We start from the raw sequence: 16,948 nt of genomic DNA, 5'->3' as shown, positions 1-16,948 counted from the left end.
TGTCTTAAACAAGTCTTCAGTCAGCCAAATAGTTGGGTTTGTTTCTCCTCCTTTCCTAAATGTTGTTTTAGTATGTCAACATGATTAGAAAATACTTATTTTGTTCTTATAAAATATCTACAGGATATAAAATAAAATACATATATATATTTTTGTTTTGAACTCAGGATCATAGTATGGGAACTACAAATTCCAACATGAACTGTATAAGAAAACAGCAAGAAGAGGTTTTTAAAATTATTCTGGGAAACTTGTTTTATAAACATATTCAATAATTTCAAGGTCGAGTTTTTAGCAGGATTTTTTGTTTTGTTTTAAGGTATTGTGACTAAACTTGGCAGTTAAGAGGCTAAAAGTCAGTTGTATGATGTACTAAAAATGTTTTTTTTTTCAGTTAATCTTCTTAGCAGTTGCTAAAGATATTATAGTAAACTTACCTTTAAAGTTAAAACTGTTAACAACATACAAAATAACTTTTAATGTCCATTATGTCTGTACTGAATAAGTGACTTCAAGTGATTTTATTTGGACCATCTGATAATTGTATTTACATCAGAGTGTTCTATTCACTTCAGCATAACATGAAAAAATTAACTTCATGTACTTATAAGTTTTTTAATTTAAAAATACAATTTTTTTCTCTTTAAAGCTTCTTGGACGTGAAGTTTACACCTCCAATAACCAGTTAGGAGGTATTCAGATTATGCATAACAACGGTGTCAGCCACATGACAGCAAAAGATGACCTTGAAGGTGTTAGCATTATGTTGAAGTGGCTCTCCTACATTCCCAAGGTATCATATTAATCTTGTTTCACAGAGGTTTGCGAGATTCCAGAGCTAGCAATGCAAACTATTATCTGAAAGAAATGAAAAAAAGTAGTTCAAAGTTTTGTTTTACTTCAGAAGGAAGAATAAATAATTTCCTTGTTATCATGCTATTAAGCTCGTTCAGCTTAATGCATACATAGTTTATGTAAAAATATTATTTTAAGAAAATTTCTTCAATAGTAAATACCTTCTTTTACTCTACAGTGTCGAGGGTCAGAATTGCCAATTCTGGAACCAGTTGATCCTGTTGAGAGAGATGTAGTATATACTCCCACTAAGGTGGCTTATGATCCAGTATGGTTATTAGCTGGAAAAGAAAGCACCAGTAAGCAATTACTTTTACTTGTATAGTAGATGAATCAAAATTCATTTGATTTTAAATTAGTCTTCAGTACTGTAGAAAAGTTTACCATGTTTTTGTTATAAGGTATAAAAGTATTGTAAGCAGGGTATCATAACTGTAATTATGTTACCAAGCTAGACTGGAGTTTCAAAGATTATAAGGTTCTGCAGGAATATTTATAATAACTATTTGACTTTTGTTTTCTTAAAAGAGAGCAGCTTAATAAAGAGTGTCTTTTTTGTTCGATATGGTACCTACTTCCTCTCATGCATAGCTGGGTGGTTAAGGCACTAGACTTGTAATTTGAGGGTCATGGGTTTTAATCCCCATTACACCAAATGTGCTCACACTTTCAGCTGTGGGGGCATTATAATTTGATGGTCAATCCCACTATTTGTTGGTAAAAGAGTGGCTATAAGAGTTGGCAGTGATGACTTAGCTGCCTTCCTTCTAGTCTTACACTTAAATTAGGGATGACTAGCACAGATAGCCCTCAAGTAGCTTTGCACAAAATTCAAAACAAACCAAAACCAAACTTCCTCTCACAAGATTAGCTATTCTTATTCAGTGCTGTCCTTCATATGTTAACCTTTTCTTTGTACATGCAAAAAACCTTATGCTCCCTCTTTGTTAGATTTACTATATTCCAACATGTCTCTTGTGTAAATCATCATGTATCATCTCCTAACCAATAGAAGCATGACATGCTCACATGATACATGTGACTCCCTCTACACTCCTGCACTAAATCTTTGCTTCTCATTTGGTAGCATTTGAGTTTGGACATGCCTTTTTTTTTCTTTATTGTTTCATGTTCAAATTTGTTTTCCTCCTGAAGTGGTTATTTTTTAACTTGATTTATTCAACTCAGGTGTTATATTTGTTTCTATAAGTTCATTCAAGTCTCCTTTTCTCTGCTTTTGTGTTTGGTGTAAACTTTCTATGATGTGAATTCTGAAGTTTATGTTGGCACTTTTGGGGTTACAAGCCTCAGTTGTGAGTGATCTAATGATGGATTTATTTGCTTTTATACATTGGGAAATCTGATGTTACATGGTCCATCCTTTATCTCCAGTTTTTGCTGGTTAATGAGGGCTTTGTCTTTTTCTGTTTCCCAAATTTGTTGCTCTTTACAATTCTCATCTTTTTGTGTCTTCTAGGCCTAATTCGGTCTTAATGGATTTGTGTCTCAGGTTTGTGACTTTTGCTCTATATCACTTAATTATTATTCACCTAATTCTCACTAATTACTTTTAATTTTTCCTCCCTCCCACTAATATTTTGGTTCATGTTGATCGTTTAGTCTCATTGTTATGTAGGGAGATTTCCATGCCGAGCCCTCACTTTAAGAACTTTGGCATATTTTGCCCTTTCCTCCAATTGGGCTGTCTGTCATTTTTTTTATATCAGTAGCTCTTATGTTTCTCCTTACCATTTTTAGGTGGCAGCTCTTGAATTGCGTCTATCTTATATTTATGTATGTGGTTTCTTTGTTGTTTGGACATTAGAGATCATGATGCTATATTGGATAGGGTCTGTTTACCCTCGATTTATTTTAAGGTTTTCAGTGGGACCCCTTTTCAGAGTCTTTGACTATAATATAGTCCCAAAAGTTCTAGAACTTTGGGTGTAGCCAGCCCATTAGCATCTCACCCTTATAAATATTGTAGCCAGTTGTCTCCATCAGAGCCTCATTTACCTTCATCCACCTTCCCCAAATTCACTATCTTTATTTTATTATTTCTCCATTTCCTTCCCTTTTCCTCAAACTCCTGTGACCAACTGGTATTTGACAGAAATGGTTTGGTAATTTAACCTGCTTCTCATCCTTCCTAGGGTCTTAGTTCCCACTATTTTGTTGTCCCCACAAAAAAAAAAACAGGAGATTGGTAGCCAGTAATCAATTGCCCTTACTTTAGCCTTTTAATATCATTATCCAAGTTCCCTTGGGATTCCTTCTCTCTCTGAGATAGGTGTTTTCTTCTGGGTTGTGGATATCATCTATGGATATCTTCCATGCTTACCTCTAATGATGATGTTACTTCTTTTTTGGTTAGTCTATCTTGGGTTGGTTAATCAATTTCAGGTATTTCTTTCAGAATCTTAGATGTTTGATCAAACTGTCTGGGTTTTTTTTGCATGTCATCTCCATGCTCAGGGACTACAATTTCATTATTATTATAAGGCAGGCTAGCTTTTCCTGTTTCATTCCAAACTCGAATCCACTCTTACTTGGCAGCTGCTTTTATGGTGGTTTGAATGGGCTGGTTGGTCAAAATTCAGAAATTTGTTTGCTTATCCACTCACCACGTTGTCTAACTGATCGGGTCTTTTTGGACTCAAGTATCTGTTGAGGTTTGTTTTCTCCTTCACAACTTAGTTTAATGGGATTTTTAGTTTACTTTGCCTTCTTAGCCCAGTCACTTACAGCTTTTAAGGTTCTGTTTCTGTTTGAAATTTGGTCTTCCATAACATTGCTGGTCCTTCACAGTCATGCCTCATTTGTGATTCATTTAGAGGGCACTTCTGAAGCAGTATAACTTTGATCAAGATCCTCTTTTCAACCCCATTTCCTTTCCTTCTTCCCTATGAATCTAATGCATTGGTGCCTGGACAACACTCATATGTTGGTGAGTGTGCAGTTTCCTTTCCTATGTCAGGATCTACATATTTTAATGGATGTTTCTTTTCAGGCACAGAAGGAAAGGATCAATCACAACAACCTTCAGGCCAGTGGTCTGTGGACTTTGGTGCTTTGCATATGATTGTTCTTTTAATTCTGTCTTTACACAGGGTGCTATGTCATTTCCATCCTTTCACCAACATTGTCTGGGGGTGATTTCTGCAGTTAATTCTATGTCAGTAACACATTACCTAGTAAGGGGGACAACAGTTTTAAGGATCTATGTTTTGGTCGTTGGATTTCTTCTATTGGAGCTATGTACGTCACATTTACATTATTGCATGTCCTTTGCAGGGTACTTTCCATCTGGTCATGGATTGTTTTTCATATGCCACTGAGTAGGCATTTAATTCCCTTATTTTCAAGGTTCTTTACCATAAGTGGGGGTCTCCAAATGTAGATTACTTTGTAAAAGGCTTGTACATCAAGTTCCCTCTTGTTTTCATCACCTGTATCATATCCACTGGCTCTTGCATTGGTCACATAAGTGTCTTTATGTGTCCCATCCATTTGATTACTTCATTGAGTAATCTCTTTTCCACTCCACACCATGTTGAATCATCATGATATCTCCCTGTTTACCAGATCATCCTTGGTTTTCAAGGTTACCTTGAGTGCTCCTATCTCCATTCCTTGTTAATTTCTCCTCAGTGTAGAATTTTAGTTACTCTTGTAAGGGATATACGTATTGTATAAGAAATTATGATCTTCCTTATTAAAAATGTATTTCTGGTAGGTATTCTCCTTTTACACTTTTCAATTTTCCTTCCCACTTTTCTGGTGCTCACATCTCCAAACTTCTAAGTGAAGGTGCAGTAGAGGAGTATAGAGGGAGTCACATGAGCATGTTATGCTATTATTGATTAAGAGATGATGCATGATGATTTACATGATAGATATGTTAGAATATATTAATTCCAACACAGGGAAGAGTGTAATGCTTGTGGCATGTATGAATAAAAATGTTTTCATATAGAGGGCAGCACTGAACAAAAATAGCTAATTTTGTGAGATGAGGTAAGTTTGTTTGTTTTTGAAATTCACGCAAAGCTACACAAGGGCTGTCTGCATGATGAGGTAAGTACCTATCGGAAATACATTTTAGTATAAGAAAAATATAACTTCCCAACTATTATACTTTAACATAAAATTGTATAAACACTTTATTATTTGTATGTGTTTGTAATGAAGTTTTATTAATCAATTACCAGATCACCTTTGTATCTGTTGAAAGACTATGACATTTAATGTTTCAAGATATTTTCTCGCCATCTATTTTTACAGCATTAGTAAATATATTTAATGTTGTTTTTGTTTGCTTATTGGTGCTAACATAAAATACTTTATTTGCTTTGTGCAATAAATTATATTCTGGTGACTTCTTTTTTTTTTTTTTGTGAAGGCTTACCGGGTAGCTGGGAAGATGGTTTTTTTGATCGTGGTTCATTTAATGAAATCATGAAACCCTGGGCTCAAACTGTAGTTTGTGGCCGGGCTCGGCTTGGTGGTATTCCAGTTGGAGTGATCGCTGTAGAAACCAGGACTGTAGAAGTAGCTATTCCAGCAGATCCAGCTAATCTTGACTCAGAAGCTAAGGTAAGATAAGTTTAAAAAAAACAAAAAACAACAACCATGTAATAATGGTAGTTTGTAGTTTAAACTGTTGGAAGTAATTATTTAGCATGCATTATTAAATAGTCTTTTTTTTATGAGCTTTCAATTATTACTTATACACAGTGATTCTTTACTTCTGTATCATACAACATATTGCTTATTAAAATCTTGTGGCTGTTATATCATTTCTACATTAAAATAGGAGTTCCAAAGATTAACTTATTTTACAATCATGTGTATCTGGTGTATTTTACAGTTAGTTTTACTGAAAGAAAATATTATATGGAGTAATATAAACCACTCTAATTATTGATAAAAGATTGCTTTATACATGTTTGACATTAGTTGTAGCTTAAAAGCTGTTGTTAAAAACATAAAAGAATCTTTCAGCTACTATTTTCTATCTATATTAAAGTATTTGAATATGAATCATATTTTTCATTTCTGATAGAATTCTACTACTGAAACATTATTGGTTGCCTTATTGATATGATAAACTTCATTCCTGGGTGCTAGTTGAAAACTAGAAAGTAGTTGAATTGTTTTTTTGCAGCTAGTGTCTCAAGCAGGTCAAGTCTGGTTTCCTGATTCAGCATATAAAACAGCTCAAGCTATCAAAGATTTCAATAGAGAAGAACTTCCTCTGTTCATATTTGCTAACTGGCGAGGATTTTCTGGGGGAATGAAAGGTGGGAATTCCTTTTACTAGTTAATTGTTTCATCATTGGTTCAATCAACTTAAATGACCATGAGATATCTTTGCACTTGTTTAAAGTTTTTATAGTTTTGATACTACTAACTTTTAATATAGTGTGTATATCTTCACAAAATTTACCAGACTTTCAATAAACATTATAAATCTTTCACATGCAAAAAATATTTTTAGTAAAGTATTTTTTAATAAAGAAAAAAAATATTTGTTTCTGAATGTGTAATTTTTTTGACAAGTCTGCCTGTAAAGTGATTTTCATGTTAAGATTATAAATGCTTTTTTCATCTCAAAAATTTCAAGTTTCATTTCAAATTACATTTCAAATGTTTGTTTTCAGTAAAACTTTATATTTTATCTCATTTTTTCTTCCTTAAAATTATACAAGGTTGATTAGTTTAATGACCTCCTGACCATCAAAACAAGTCTAAATTACAATGTTTTTCATTTTTAAATGATTTTACATTTTAATGTGCAAGTAAATTTGTTAAAGTTGTAATAGTATACATCTATTTATACTTCACTTTTATTATTTTGTTGCCTTTTGAACCATGTATAACTACTATTTGTGTCACTTGGGGAGCACAGGACCCATGTTATACCATTGAATTCCATTACTTATGAGGTACACAAGCTGCTTGTGTGTGTATGCCTAATGTATAACAATAAAGAATAAACATGAAAAACATAAAATACTTACCCAGGGCATCTTTTTGCCTGTCAATGACACTCAACTCTACTTTTTTATACTAATATTAGTAGTGCATTAAATCATTTTTATTTAATGAAATAATGCACCAAAGAACATATAATAATAACCTGCAAAAACAGACAATTTCCTCTAAGTATCACAAGTTTTCAGGCTTTTTAACTGTGCAGTAACAGCTATTACAAATCCATGCAGTCTAGTAGTTATTCCTTTGGGAATGAAACTTGTGCTTGCAGAGAATATGAAAGTTCTCCATTGAGAGGAAGAAGAAGAAGAAAAAAAAATGCAATTTCACACAACAGTCATTTGATAGACAAAAACCTTGAATTCCTATTGGTTACACATAATACAGTACTAAGAGTAAGAAAGAATTATTAACAAATCTAAAAAAGAGAGGATGTGACAGATGGGTGTGGCAAGAGGAGTCTGTTTTCTGTAATCAAACAAGATTGGAGGCTATGGTTTGTTTGAGTAATTACAAATTTTTTTAGTGAATAATTTACATAACATTTCACACTTATTAGAGGGGTAATAAATAAAACATGGAAGCTGGGATGGCTACAGAAAATGTCGTGTTTCTTGTACTAGGGGAAATTATAAAATTAAGAATTTAAAACTTATAAACTGTTAAAAGATGGATTAATAATTGTTTTTATGCCACACTAATTGATATAACATAAAAAGAAGTTTAACTTTTGAATTAACTCATTGAAACCTTCTGACTTGTACAGTGAATGATGTCTGGGCAGAAAGAGAAATATTTGTGTTTTTTTGAAGAACCAGAAAAATTTTATCAGTTAGTTTTGTGTTGACAAAGGAAAAATAATAATTAAATATTTTCTTCTTCTTACTACAGACATGTATGATATGGTAGTCAAGTTTGGAGCTTACATTGTAGACGCTCTGCCAGAATATAATCAACCAATCTTGGTATACATTCCACCATTTGCAGAACTGAGAGGTGGAGCTTGGGTGGTGTTAGATGCAACAATTAATAAACAGCACATGGAAATGTATGCTGATCCACAAAGCAGGTAAATTTTCTTTTATAGATATGTTGAAGATTTCCTTTTCACAAGAAGTAGAAATGAAAAATAATCTGTGGTGTGGAAGTATTATTTATATTTTTTGATTGGTCATACCTTCTGCAGTGGACTGTGTTTTCACTAGTTCACGACTGATCAGCACAGCAAGGGTCAGTAAAACAAAATAAATACCAATATGTCCCTTATAATGGTGAAGTTTAACACGTGGTCGACTGTTATATGTTTTTGATGAACTGTCATAACACTTAAAATAGACTGAAAACCACGTAGGGAAGATTTTTAACACATTTTCTTTGACCATTTTATACACAGTGAGTATGTTGAAAAGGATCTTTGTTTTTTGATTAGAAAAACTGAGAAGTTGTCTTAAACTGTATTTTTGATTAACATCTTGTATAAATGGTTTTTATAGAAATTGTGTTATTCTACTTGGAATTTGAGTTCCTATTAAATTCTTCATATTTCATATAGAAATGTGGTAGCAGTGTTACATAAATAACTCATTGTTTGATACTTTAATTTCAAGAAGAAAAAAAAAAAACTACCTGCATATTACACAGACAGAGTAGTTTAATGCCTGAGATATAAGATATAACATGTTTGTAAATGTCACATATTAAATGTAAATTTTACCATTTAAGACTACTGTTTAGTTTGTTTGATTGTATTTTTTTGCTACAAAATTTCAGCATTAATCTTAGAAAAGGATCACCTTTATGTTAAGAATTTTCATTCTACATTTTAACCAGGGGTGGGGTTCTGGAACCGAAGGGAACAGTAGAAATCCGCTATAGAAAAAAAGACTTACTTAAAACAATACATCGTATTGACAACACCTGCAAAAAATTAATGGCGTAACTTAGCTCTCCAGATATTTTGCCAGAAGAAAAAACCTCACTAGAACAACAGCTTCATCACAGGGAGCAGCAGTTGCTCCCTATGTACCACCAGGTGGCACTTACATTTGCTGATCTTCATGACACTCCAACACGGATGCAGGAAAAAGGAGTTATTCAGGTAAACAATTATTGTGGATTTCATCAAGATTCGTTTTTTAGTAATATGAGTGAAAAGAAGGGTGAAAATAAGTTCATCTTTCTCTGTATCAGCAGTCATGGGTTCCAGTCATTGGGGTGAGTAAAAATGTTAAATATTTTCAGAAGTCTTGCATTCATATATGAAACATCTTGTTGCTAAATATGAAGCTTAATAAAATTTAATTTTTTGTAATTTATTAAATAATTCTGCTGTAGTGTTTTTAAAATTTGAATATTTGTGAAAATGTTGGAGTAGCAGTATAAATGAAATTTAGTTCTAATATTTATTCTTAAGTATTTTTGGGCATATCACAACATGCAGACATCTTATTTTGCTGTTGTACCTAGATGCTAAACATTCTGAAAGATGAATATATTTACTGTTGTTCAAGCTAAAATACTATAATGGTTATTTGAAAGTTACAGAACAATAGATCTATACTTGTAGTTCTTTATGATCATTTTACGAATAAGGTTCATTGTGGAAGCAGGATAGCATCTGATATTTTTTATATGGTTACAAATTTTTATTTTGTAGGATATAATCCCATGGAACAAGTCTCGAACCACTCTCTACTGGAGGCTTAGAAGATTACTTCTTCAAGGACGTTTAAAGGCAGACATTTTGAAAGTCAAGCCTAGCCTTGGGGATGGAAAAATTGAGGCTATGTTTAGGAGGTGGTTTATTGAAGAGCATGGACAAGTGAATGTAAATATTAACTGTAATTCTTTAACTTGTAAAACTACAGACTTTTATGTATTCAGAAGCTAATTCTCTGTAAATGTGATTGTTTAAATCCTGGTACTTTTGAGTGTGTGATAATGTATGAGTTGTAACTCTTTATAAAATATGAATTTAAATTGTATAAATTTTTCAAAAGCTTAAGAGGCTTCTTTAGATTGCATAATTGCTTCAAAATTTATATACAAACTAATAGCCTTACAGATTTGGATTACTAAATCATTAGTAATAATGATGCTTGTCATAACAAGGAGAAAGAAATTCAGTTTTTAATTTCTCTTTTTAGTTGTTATCTGTTATTCATATGCATTATTAAATTTAGAAATAGTTTATAGTTTGATAAAATCTTAAGGGTGTTCATTATCTGTCCTGTGAATGTCATGATGAGGCTTCAGTCCTTTCTGAAATGTTGATGCTGTGCAGTACTGTACTCTGAAGATATTACTTGAAGTTTGTGATTTTATTTCATATGTACGCAATTACAGTGTTAAGCACCATCATGATCAGTGTTATTTTTTAACTTATTTAATTATAAATAATAGTTCCATTTCATTAGAGAGCCAGTTGCTTGATTTGTCTTTTCCACATGATTTCAAAATAATCAACTGAATATTTTGCTAGTATGGAACTTTCAGTTTTTGTTTCTTACAGCAATTTTTGTGGGATGATAACAAAGCAGTTGTTGAATGGTTGGCCTCCCAGCTTAACTCAGCCAAAGGGCATTCAGCAGTCATGGATAATATTCACTGTTTGAAAAGGGATGCTGTCATTTGCCAGATACGAAGGTGAGATTGCATGTTGACAGTTGTTTTTTATATTGTGTGTACTTCTACTATGATGCTTGCATTATTTCTTAACATTCTTAACCCACTTTTGTATACTTTTAAGCATTTGAACATATAACCTGCATATAAAATTTTAACATTTGGATTGATTAATTTCATGTACACCAGAGGAGTTTGATACTGTCCAAAGCACAGGCTCTTGTCCCTCAATTATGAAGTCCTGTCACACCACAAGTCACTTCGTAGTCCAGTCTATGTGGTGTTGTACCTTTTATTGCATAGACAGAACTGCAGGCAGCAACCTTTTAATGTTATATTATTATTGTATATCTTTTTAACTCCAAGTACTCAGTGTGAATATAACGACTAATACCATTATTTCTATGTTGTTATACACTTGAGGAATCTTGCATGGACATTAGCAGTGTGTAACCTCCTGTAACCTTCTTGAGGTTCTTGTGATAATGACCCATTCAATTTCATTTAAATATTAAACCACAGTTTCTGTCTTTTCTAATTCATATGCTATTGTTATACAGTATGTATTACATCATATATTAAAAATTTAACAATTTATGAGATGTCATTTAGAAAATAATTAAAAATACAAAATATGGACAGTTGTGTTGGCATTACTAAAGTCAACATTGTCATTTTAAGTCTAGATGTATCTACAGTATTGATAAACTTGGAAACCTAAAAATATGAAATCTGAACTAATCTCAGTAAAATGTTATGAATTACCAACTCCAGATTTTAATGAAAAGTGCATAAATAAAATTATTTTAAGGTTAATATCTGTAAGTTGTAATTATTACTTATAATTTTCTATAATGAAGACCTAAAATGGTAATTTCCTTCAGGAATGTTTCAGAACTTTAATTCTAAATTAAAATAATAAGTCTATATTTGTGTCTTGTCTTAAGTCATTTTCATTTTCTGTAAGTGGGTTTATTAGGACATCACTTCATAATTACCCTTCATTGATATTACACTATGTTGCCATAATAATCACTAATAAAACTCGTTTGACAATAGCTAGGGCAAATAATTGCTAGTGATTGTATTGGAAATATTATAATTTATCTACGTTAGTATAGAGTAATAAAAGTTAAAGCTGCAATTTATGGCTTTTCAGATACCTAGAACTTTCATAGACATGAACACGGGCTTATAACACAATATTTACAAACAAAACACACACACACACATAGAGGAATATTTTGCTCTTTTTTAACATTCTTTGGATCAAATGAAGTCCTTTGTGTTGAATATGTTTTAAGGTTTATTGTATTGTAACAAAACACACAAACAAAAGAAATTATTATTTATTGGAAATATTTTTTAAAATATTTCTGCTATAAGAAAGAAATGAATTCGGAGGTCAGTAACTCTCCTCCCATGTAGAAAGGGTTAATACACTAAAAATTGTTGCTGCTTTACTGTGTTTAGTTGTTTTTAATAACTGTTTTGTTTTAGCCTTATCCATGAATATCCTGAAGTTGCCATGGATTCTGCAGTACATATTATTCAACATATGACTCCTCAGCAGCGGGCAGACATTCTTAACACCATGAAAACATTGGATTCCCAGTTGTCTGACAAGATTGGAAGCATATCGTCTGACTCTTGATAAACATTGAACCTGCCTAGGACCAAGCTATTATACTTCAGAATAGTCTTGAATCTCTGACAAGTTCCAAAGTAGTGTTGTTATTTTCTAGGTTTACTTATATATTCACTAACTTACATTGTTTCATTCAGCAGTCAGAAATGCTTTTAAATTGTGTGCCATATTCACGTTTTTTTTAATGTGGTATAAACTTCAAACAAGTTAAGGCTGCTATAATTTTATTGGAGAGATACACTTGATGGAAGCACCAAAACCTGATGTGTTTAACAGAGGTGCCAGAAATTGGTACATCTAGAGCTTTATTGTGAAGGAAACTTGGTGTTAACCTCAACTGTAGTAATTAGTTGTCATGCAGTGTCCTTATATTTATGCAGTATAATACTTTACAATGTCTTTAGAAGAAACTGTTTGTGGCTCACACATCAAAAACACATTTACATAAGGTTTTTCTTGCATACATATAGTGTGGCTCCAATGTTGTTTTTTTACATGATTGCATATTAAAAATTCTTCCTGATGCACACTGACAAACTGTTGATACACAATATTTGTATTTAGTTGGATGCAATATTGTTAAATACACAGGGAGTGTGTTCAGTATATACATGTGCATGTATATAATACACAAACTAAACGATTTATTGAAAAACAAACACCTTTAACTTTTTGAAGTTATAATAATTCATTTATATGAACAAGTGATTGGGTTTTTGTCCATGTGTAGTGAAACGTAACTTGTAATGACGTGTTGCAAACGTTATGGTAGAATTAATGTTCTTTGTGTTCAAATTGATTTCTAAACACAAGAATTATAGGGTGCAATTTGTTTTCAAATACTTGCTTGTTGTTATAAATTACCACACTTGTAGGGAGTTTTGTTACAAGGTCAGTTTTCTTGTCACTGTTAGCATTAGGTTATAAAAAATCACTTATAACAGGGTATTAGCTCAAAAGTGGAAAGATGCTTCAAAACTAGTTAATGAATCAAACTAAGTGTTCAATTATTTATTATTATTTAAACAAATATGTTGTGTTATCAGTTATTTTAGTATACAAAGAGCATGTTTCTTGATATTAAAAACAAACCTATGCATTGCATTTGATTTTTAAAATAGTTTCTTTAATGAGTCTAATAAAAAATCTTTTTATAATTAATGATTATAACAGAAATAGCTCATTATTCAGAAATTTCTTAACATTATATTTTTTATTAGTACTGATGAGAGTATTCTGTAATTTGATCCTGTTATATTTTTGTGATTAATTGATTTACAAGCATATTTGATGAAGATAATATAAATTTATGGTTATACTATAAGCATTAGGAATTACTGTAATATGAACTTTCAGATTCTGTTGTTATATCACATTTGAGGTGATATTCTCACCAAAACAATTACTGCAAAATCTGTCTTTAGCATCCTTCTGCAGCTGTATTGTTATGGTATTTAACATGTTAAACAGTTAGTTAACATGACACTGCTACTGGTGGATGCAATAGTATTTTATTAATATTGCAGCAATAAACATTTGAAACATTGAATTATTTTAATTTGAAATGTTAATTTCTAAATAGATTCCCAAACATCTAATTGAGGCCATCTAATCTTATAAAAGGAGCTGCTGAAAAGGTCTCTTCGAGGACATAGAATTTACACTTACTAACTTGTAGTAGCAAATCCAATCCTTTATTGGAGAAGAACTAAGATCATTAAACCAATAATTAGGATAGTATTAACTCAACACTCAGGGATATTGAGGAGCAGAGAATTTAAACAGTGTCCATTCAACATTAGATGGTCAACTAGGCATCTGTATTTCATGACAGTATGAAATATAATGGAAGTTGGATACAGTAAAGATATTTTGCTTTAATAATAAACTATCGAAAGGAAAAGAAGCAATTTCTGGTTGAGTAAATGTGGGCTGAACAGCAAGATCATTTAAAGTAGTGCTAGCTAAATGACAAAACACAGCATACTGGACAGTAGATGACACCAATTGACATCTTATGTTGCTAAAAATGTTGTATTTGTTATTTGAGATATAATGTACAAACTCTTATTAACTTTTATGTCTTAAAATTGTATATTATTTGGTAATTCTTATCAGATTGAAGTTGTTGTGTTGTACTAAATTGATTGCTAAGATTTTTTAAAAACTTTCTTTCATAATGCATTATTGGTATATATGTATAGTTCAGTGAGATATTTTTTTTATAGTGTATAAAGAAAGAATAAAATTATTGGTAAACTCACAAAATACCCTTAGTGAAGTTTATCTTTGTGTTTTGTACTTAATTGAACTATACTGATGATGATATATAGTGTGATCATATCATCAGAGCTAAATAAACTGGTCTCAACGTTAGTACCTCATTAAATCATAGTCAGCACTAGTATTGAAATCAGTCCCTTAATAAATCAGATAGTCAACATTAATATTGAAATCAGTACCTCAATAAATCGTATAGTCAATATTAGTGTTCGAATCAATACCTTATTGAATCATATAGTGTTATTGCTAGTACCTCAAATCAATTCATAGTTGTTATTTAAGCAAATCAAGGATATAGTGTAAATGAATGTTGTGATTGTACTTAAACTGTTATCAATTTCAGTACAAATTATAAGTTGTATTAATTGTATTAGTAGTATGATCTGTACTTAACTAAATTGGTCACATACAGTACTGTGCAAAAGTGTTAGGACAAGATAATATTTTGTCATTCTTTTCATTTTATGGGCTAATTCTTCAATACTATAAAGGATGTAAATTTCAGCACTGTTGTAATGCTTTACCAATCCCTGCTGATTGACAACTGAATGACCCAAGGTGAGAATACTTATTCTGTAGAATTCACATATACTTGTAGCAAGGGGAAATCATAAAAGTTTTACTTGAATGAACATAATGATCAAATTTATGGTCTGAAATAACTTTCATGGTATCCCATGCAGCATCTTAACTATATAGAAAGAAGGTAGCATATAGTACTAGTATATGCTAAAAGAAATCAGTTTAATATCACTCTACAAATAAACCTTGATAAAGATTATGTTTAACTTTGTATACTAAGTTTTGTTGTCATGCTATAGTCCTCAACTTTCAGAGAATTGTCAGTAGAGCAGAGATTTAACAAAATTTTTTTGTGACAATGATTGGACTCTCAACAAATTACTGTACATTAGAAATGCTCCCCAAACACTGTTACATACACCCTAGATTGTGCATTTGAGACAGGTAAATTTGAAAATAGGAAAGAACCTAAACTTAGTGACACTGATTTCAAGTATGAGATAAACGACCATGTACCAAATGACAGAAAAGTGTCAATATCTACAGTATGAAAAGTCAATTAGAATGGAATATTTGGTTGTGTATCAGTTGAAAAAAAAACCTATAGTCTGATTTCCAAAGATTGTTAAAGACTGAAAGTTGCTAAAAAGTACAAAAACAGGTATATTGATAATTGTAAAGGGGTATTATGGACGAATGAGTCCAAGATTGAAATATTTGGTGTAAAATGTTGCTTCTACATCTAGCAGAAGAAAGGTTAAAGATACCCAATGTGTAACAGCAACCATGAAATGTGGGAAGATACAGGGTGATGGTTTGGGAGTATTTTCTGCTGGGGTAACAGGAGATACTGGCAAAATATATGGAATAATGGACCAGTGCAAGTACCATCAGATACTATTCCATCATGGTATACACAGTGGTGTGCATAATATTGGTAAAGGAGGTAATGATTCCAAATACTCATTCAACCAATGAGGAAATTTAGTTAAGAAACAAGCTGCTGAAGTAATTCAGTGGCTTCCACAGACCTCTGATCTCAACCCTATTGAAAAGATCTGGGATTTGATAGATCAAAAACTTGACAAAATTACTTTAAAAGAAATTTATGAGAGTGTATTAGAGATATTTGAAGTTAAACCCCAAAGGTTTGGTTTGTTTTGAATTTTGCACAAAGCTACACGAGGGTTATCTGTACCAGCCATCCCTAATTTAGCAGTGTAAGATTAGAGGGAAGGCAGCTAGTTATCACCGCCCACTGCCAACTCTTGGGCTACTCTTTTACCAAGGAATAGTGGGATTGACTTCGCATTATAACACCCCCACGGCTGAAAGGGCAAGCATCTTTGGTGTGATTGGGATTCAAACCTGTGACCCTCAGATTACGAAGTCAATTGCCTTAACCAGCTGGCAATACTGGGCCAATCTCAAAGGACAGTTTGATTAAGTATGTTACAACAATGCCTGAAAGACTGTCTGCAGTTATTAAAGCAAAATGGGGACATAAAATATTAACTGTTTGCTGAACTTTAGCACTTCCACTAAGTTTCTGTTGTACTAAATGTGAAGATTAATAACATTTTGATGTTTCTCTTGTGATTTACCTTCCATTTTTCTTTGAAAGTAGCTTGAAATCTAAGTTTTTACTTTGTTCTAACATTTTTGCAAAATATTGTAGACTACTTAAGTAGTCATGGTTATTTCCCTTTTGTAGTTTTTTTTATAGTTTGTCTAAGTTATATTTTATGTTGTTTAAAGAGCTCCATAGTCTCATTCGGAGCCATAATTGTAGGTTTGTAACAATAAGTTTAACATATTAACATATATGTACAAAAAACAGTATTTTTCATGTGAACATTTCCCTTTGCTCTCCATAAGATTCCACATTAGTGCTTGAAAAGTAAATATTTGCAAAGTCTTTTCAGTCTGCCCTCCAGTGGTATACCTGCAGACTCAAACTGTGTAGAAACAGTGGGAGAGCATAGACATCCCATTACATAGCTTTATGTTTAATTCCAA

The 16,948-nt window shown here is 32.0% G+C and overlaps 2 protein-coding genes across 2 annotated transcripts in view; both read left to right on the top strand.

Annotated features, from left to right (window-relative positions):
- LOC143232342 (acetyl-CoA carboxylase-like) overlaps positions 1-8,845 on the top strand; it is a 124,764-nt gene extending 115,919 nt beyond the window's left edge. The window contains exons 45-50 of the mRNA XM_076467646.1: positions 650-793; positions 1,034-1,154; positions 5,258-5,451; positions 6,023-6,158; positions 7,744-7,921; positions 8,683-8,845. Coding sequence (XP_076323761.1) covers positions 650-793; positions 1,034-1,154; positions 5,258-5,451; positions 6,023-6,158; positions 7,744-7,921; positions 8,683-8,791 — 882 coding nt within the window. The 3' untranslated portion in view covers positions 8,792-8,845. The remainder of the gene's footprint in view (positions 1-649; positions 794-1,033; positions 1,155-5,257; positions 5,452-6,022; positions 6,159-7,743; positions 7,922-8,682) is intronic.
- On the top strand, positions 8,818-14,392 carry LOC143232344 (acetyl-CoA carboxylase 1-like). Its single transcript, XM_076467654.1, has 4 exons — positions 8,818-8,950; positions 9,509-9,679; positions 10,364-10,497; positions 11,977-14,392. Exons 1-4 carry the CDS (start codon positions 8,873-8,875, stop codon positions 12,128-12,130), a joined length of 537 nt encoding a protein of 178 aa, XP_076323769.1. The 5' UTR covers positions 8,818-8,872; the 3' UTR covers positions 12,131-14,392.
- The last annotated feature ends 2,556 nt before the right edge of the window (positions 14,393-16,948 follow it).

Source organism: Tachypleus tridentatus, chromosome 11 (genome assembly GCF_004210375.1).
Source record: "Tachypleus tridentatus isolate NWPU-2018 chromosome 11, ASM421037v1, whole genome shotgun sequence".
Classification (NCBI taxonomy): domain Eukaryota; kingdom Metazoa; phylum Arthropoda; class Merostomata; order Xiphosura; family Limulidae; genus Tachypleus; species Tachypleus tridentatus.
Note: the sequence above shows the minus strand (reverse complement) of the source record. Positions and strands in the feature narration are given on the sequence as shown.

Bases quoted from the DNA above. Each gene is read 5' to 3' on its own strand.
- LOC143232344 (XM_076467654.1), top strand. From the start codon at position 8,873: ATGTACCACCAGGTGGCACTTACATTTGCTGATCTTCATGACACTCCA. The intron at 9,680-10,363 runs GTAAATATTAAC...TGTTTCTTACAG, and splicing joins AAGAGCATGGACAAGTGAAT to CAATTTTTGTGGGATGATAA. The intron at 10,498-11,976 runs GTGAGATTGCAT...GTTTTGTTTTAG, and splicing joins GTCATTTGCCAGATACGAAG to CCTTATCCATGAATATCCTG.